Consider the following 6000-nt stretch of genomic DNA (forward strand, 5'->3'; position numbering starts at 1 on the left):
GTTTCCGACAATGTATAGACCGAATTCTCCTCACTGTTTAATGTTTGCCGAAGTAAGAATTGTAAGATATATTGTTAAAAAAGCACAAATAATTCAGGTACCTCCCATCAATGGTGGTTTTAGGGGATGGCAAACCGAACAACTTTCCATGGGTTCTTCCCTGTGATGTTTTTACCAGTTTGCAAAGATATTATTGCATGAAAAATTTTCATATAAGTTTATTTATCAGTTTACAAAAACATTTTTTTTAAATTCATCAAATTCAAATATCCCACTGAATCCCCAACAAATTAATCCTACTTATGCATTAATCTGTGTTTCTACAACAGACCTAATATGAAACAGTCCAGGATTTATTTAGTATCATTTATTTTTGGCTTCAAAGAAACTTCTTTCATAAGTCCTATCCTTCTATCCCACATATTTCTCATTCCAGCCAGTGCACCACGACTGGTATATCAAAGGCTGTGGTATGTGCTATCCTGTCTGTGGGATGATGCATATAAAAGATATTTTGTTACTAATAGCAAAATGTAGTGAGTTTCCTCTTAAAGACTGTATCTCAGAATTACCAAATGTTTGACATCCAATAGCTGATGATTAATAAATCTAGTGGTGTCATTAAACAAAACAAACTTCAAACTTTCTATCCCACATATAGTTACAGATCGAGTTTGACTTTTATACGGATTTACCCATTTTGACAGAGTTATGTCCAGATCAAATTTTCATTTTCATGGGAATTTATTTATAACTGTTGAAAATGAACTTAGGACATTTGAACATTTGTGATGCCTGTTAGGGGACATGTGTTGCTTTAGCAGTACTCTCAGAATGTTTGATGTAGTATGGGGGGAAATCAACCGACAGTAATACAGAAACTTAGTTTTAATTTGTTATAATCAGTTATGAAATACATTTGTTAAAGTGGACTTGATAGGGTGCACGACAGTTGAAACCCAGGTATAATATTGAATGAAACAATTTTGAGACTTGTCAGCAATCTGTACTTGATGATCAATGCTACTTGTTCCTTACAATTGGAGTATACTTTCCTTATTAAAAAAGTAAACTTCTTATTTAACAGTTATTTACATTCAGTTTCAGGTACATTGTTGATGATTCAACATTTTTTGCCTTGGTCGAGAAATCCAGAGAATTACAGCCTCAAAGTAAATGGAAAGGATATTTCATTAAGAAGATATATTTCAGGGCTGCACTTAATCGAGACAAACAGAAAAGATGTTGAAAGTAAACTTCAAGTCACAGACAAACGATAGAGGAAATAACATTTGATGTTATGCTGTTCAGTGTACATATTTATTCCTATGAGTTGTGAAGATATTGAAATGAACCCTGTCTGACTTGTATGTCCAAAACAAAATTTCAAGTCATAGGAAAATGGTGGAACAAAAAGGTTGGGTGTTACACTATACAGTGTTAACGAAAGGAATATTTGTGTAAAATTTTTAGTATATTCAAATAAATTTTGCATTTTCATCTATTTTTGTTTATTTGTTTAACTCATTTTACAGATGAAGAGAAACAGAAAATTCTTTATATATATACATGTATTTGTACATGTTAGCCTGGTTACAACTACCAATATAATCATCTTGCTAAAATAAGTGTGCTTAAGTGCAGAAATATTAATCGGTGTCAGAAGATGCCAGTAACCGAGTAGGAAGCATGGTGGGAAATCATATTAATTTGCCTTTGAACTGGGGTTGGGGTGGGTGGGGAATGAATATTCTTCAAACTTACAGAGAACAGTACCTCCCTCCAAACCACCCTGCTTCTGAAGCCTATGATATTTAGTGAACTAAAGTTGCTCAACAGGAGTACAAATATATGTTTAGCAATATGTCGGCACATTTTAAACTACCTCTGTTTGGTGTCTTAGCATAATAGTTATTACTTCAACACAATGAGAGAAGAAACTCACTACATAGCAACAAAGCATCTTTTATATACACTTTCCCATAGTCGGTTACCCTTCCTCTAGTATCTACTGCTTGATCAGACAAATTATCAATCATGTGTCAAGCATTATGGTATGTAGGCCAAAGATGGAAAGTGGTGAGTGTTTCTGTACTCACCTTTCGGCATTTTGCTTCAGAGCATCATGTTATGAATATTTTAAAAATATGTAGAAATACTCTCCTTATTTGAAATTTCTCACTCAATATTATCTGGAGACTCGCAGCAATGGCTTGCTCAAGATTCTGTTATTTCCCAACAGAGAGACCTGGTATGTGTTATTCAGCTTAAAAGCATGCATGCATAGGATAGAAAACTTTCTGCTAATGAGAAGAAATAGCCTTTGTGGCAGCAGCTGGGTTTTTTTGTTTAAAATACTAAACAAAGTGTCACAATATATGTGTCTGACTTGTAATACAATGTAGCTGCAAATTAATGTGCTGAGGTGTTATTTAATGAACTCCTTTTCTTAATTGTCCAAACTAAACTCACAGTGTTCACTACAAACACACACACACACACTTGGTAATGCACTTTTCAGTGAAGCTGTACATTTATGGAATCTGTGGTATAACTGAGAAGATGACATGAACTTTATCCTGTTTAAAAAATTTATTTGTTTAATCTAAATCAGAGCAGGACATAGCTCAGTGGTAAAGCGCTCGCTCAATGTGCGGTCGGTCTGTGATTGATCCCCGTCAGTGGGCCCATTGGGCTATTTCTCATTCCAGCCAGTGCACCACGACTGGTATATCAAAGGCCGTGGTATGTACTACCCCATTTGTGGGATGGTGTATATAAAAGATCCCTTGCTACTAATCGAAAAGAGTAGCCATGAAGGCACGACAGTTGGTTTCCTCTCTCAATATCTGTGTGGTTTCTTAACCATATGTCTGATGCCATATAACCGTAAATAAAATGTGTTGAGTGTGTCGTTAAATAAAACATTTCTTTCTTTTAATCCAAATCAATCAGAAGCTTGGACATAGTGTGTCTTGGTCGGATAATAAATCTGAATGGCAAAACCATTAACACTAATAACTGTTATAAAATCTGTGTTGTAAGACTAAGACCAAAGAAAGTTTGGCCAAGATTGTGACTTCTCCTATTAATCACTGTCAGGTGTTTTGTCTATAGGAGGACTGGTATTTCCCACGATGATAATCCGTCCAACTTTGTGTTCTGATTTTTATTATTTATGTCATAGGGGTATGTAGTCGAGTGGTAAAGTGCTCACCTATTGCAAAGGGTGGGATCTACCAGGGCTCCGGCACCAATGGCAGTTGCCATCGTTGAGATATAAATTGCCTTAAGTAGAGAGTTCCCCAACAATGATGGCAAAATATATATACCAGGCCCCATGCTTATAAAATTTAAAAGTCCAGACTCAATCTCTAATGACGTCACACACATACAGTATGTATGGCGTTGTCATAACATTAGTGTCTCAGACTTAGTCTCGAGTCTAGACTTTAAATGTTTTATAAGCACCAGGCCTCATATACATTATCTGCCAGTATTTAAAATTTTGCACAATTGAAATATGTCTACAGGTAGTACTAGACCAAATAACTTCCGGCTGGGTCAAAGTTCGAGGTGCACCCAACTTTTGATAGAGAAGTGAACACCACAAGTCCTGTGATTGGTTATAAATGTGAGTGTGTTGGTTGTAAAAAATAATAGTTTCATCTGGGTAAAAAAAAAAGCAATTTTATTTCATCTAGTACCAGTGTGTTAAGTAGCCTTGTGCTTGAAACATGTATGGGGTACCTGTAAAAAAAAAGTACTCTAATTTTGTGCAAAACTAGGGTAGTCATAGACGCTATCCGTTATCTCAGAAACGAGCAGCTTGACCCCCAATTTTTTCTGATTCACTTTAAGTGTGAGAGGTGGTAGTATTTATCTCTGTGGCGTTTATGTTGATTGATACGCTGCAGGTAGGAGTTTTAGCCACATGTTACTATTGTCGTCTATGGGATTTGATTTGGTAGTATACACCCTACATACAGCAAAATAACCTTTCAGCCATGTTTACTTTTTTTAGGCAGGCTCAAAATTGTTGTTGATGGGCCATTTCACCCATGGCAATTCTTTTTAAAATTGCTGTGGGAGACAAATTCTTAAGTTCGAGCCCTGATGTACCATCTTGTCTATGGGATAGCACAAATAAAAGTTATCTAATCAAAAGAGGTAGCTCATGGTATGATGGCCGACACAATATATCTGTAAATGAAAATGGAAACATCATTAAATAAAGTATTTTCTTTGTAATCTTTTACAAATCGACCGGCCTCGGTGGCGACATGGTTAGGCCATTGGTCTACAGGATGGTAGGTACTGGGTTCAAATTCCAGTCGAGGCATGGGATTTTTAATCCAGATACCGACTCCAAACCCTGAGTGAGTGCTCCGCAAGGCTCAATGGGTAGGTGTAAACCACTTGCTCCGACCAGTGATCCATAACTGGTTCAACAAAGGTCATGATTTGTGCTATCCTGCCAGTGGGAAGCGCAAATAAAAGATCCCTTGCTGCTAATCGGAAAGAGTAGCCCATGTAGTGGCTACAGCGGGTTTCCTCTCAAAATCTTTGTGGTCCTTAACCATATGCCTGACGCCATATAAAACTAAATAAAATGTGTTGAGTGCGTCATTAAATAAACATTTCTTTTTCTTTTACAAATCCATTAATAATATATGTACTATCATGTCTGTGGGATAATGCATATAAAAGAGTCCTTGCTGCTAATTAATAAAAAAGCATAGCCCATGGAGTGGCAGCAGCGTGTTTCCTCTCTAAATTTCTTTGTGGTGTTAACTATATGTTTGATGCCATATAACTGTAATTACAATGTGCTGAGTGCCTCATTAAATAAATCACTTCTTTAGAACTTCATAAGACAGGGGCGGGACGTAGCCCAGTGGTACAGCACTCGCTCACTGTGCGGTCAGTCTGGGATCGATCCCCGTCGGTGGGCCCATTGGGCTATTTCTCGTTCCAGTCAGTGCACCACGACTGGTATATCAAAGGCTGTGGTATGTACTACCCTGTCTGTGGGATGGTGCATATAAAAGATCCCTTGTTGCTAATGGAAAAGAGTAGCCCTCTCTCATTATCTGTGTGGTCCTTAACCATATGTTTGAAGCCATATAACCATAAATAAAATGTGTTGAGTGCATCGTTGAATAAATCATTTCTTTCTTTCATAAGACACTGGATGTCAACGGTCACTTGACCAGCTTCCCTCTCACTAACCTCTAGCCCGTGACCTCTCTCCTCAACAGACTTGAGTCAATGTGACCTAATTCACTAAATTCTCTTAACTTTGCAGTTTCACAGTGCAATGCAAAAAATCTTGCAAAGATAACGCGATGTTGCTTATAAGGTCCTAAAAGAACTTTGGTTTAATTCACTAAACACTCAGAACTTTGCAGTCTAGCAGTGTAATACTTGTAAAGATGATGCAATGTTGTTTCAAAAGCTCTAAAAGAGCTTGGGCTGGACTAAACTCTCACAACTTAGCATTTTCACTGTGTAATGCAAAAAGTATTGAAAAAAGACATGATGTTGCTTAAAAGGACCTATAAAGAGCTTGGGCCGTATTCGCTAAACTTGAAACTTTGCAATCTTGCAATACTGGTAGTTACGATGTAAAAAGACTTGCAACGATGTTGTTCAAGAGAGTGTTGTGAATTAGACCCCTGATAAGCAGGGTGTAAACCTTGGATAATGTCCTGGTACTGTGAAGCCCAAGTGAAGCAACACAAATGTAACATTTATCAAGACAATAGGCAGGAGGTATACTATAGATAAGGATATTGAACCCAATGAACAAAATGTTTCTTTGTGAATGCCAAGGTTTATATTTTTTCACGTGGGTTGGAATTCACTCACACAGGTCTCACAAAAGTAGGCCTACCTCAAAAAGTAAATTTATAACAATGTGTCCGCTGCCTGCCCCCTCCCCCTCACCCCACCCCCCATTTTTATGGATTTTAGTGTAGGCCTATATATTAATTTTGG

At 37.2% G+C, this 6000-nt stretch overlaps 1 protein-coding gene across 1 annotated transcript in view; it reads left to right on the forward strand.

Annotated features, from left to right (window-relative positions):
• The window catches only part of LOC121384670 (C3 and PZP-like alpha-2-macroglobulin domain-containing protein 8), a 49031-nt gene extending 47531 nt beyond the window's left edge, over window positions 1-1500 (forward strand). The window contains exon 26 of the mRNA XM_041515154.1: window positions 1102-1500. Within this exon, the coding sequence (XP_041371088.1) occupies window positions 1102-1249 (148 nt within the window). The 3' untranslated portion in view covers window positions 1250-1500. The remainder of the gene's footprint in view (window positions 1-1101) is intronic.
• Window positions 1501-6000: the final 4500 nt, after the last annotated feature.

Source organism: Gigantopelta aegis, chromosome 10, assembly GCF_016097555.1.
Source record: "Gigantopelta aegis isolate Gae_Host chromosome 10, Gae_host_genome, whole genome shotgun sequence".
In the NCBI taxonomy this organism is placed as follows: domain Eukaryota; kingdom Metazoa; phylum Mollusca; class Gastropoda; order Neomphalida; family Peltospiridae; genus Gigantopelta; species Gigantopelta aegis.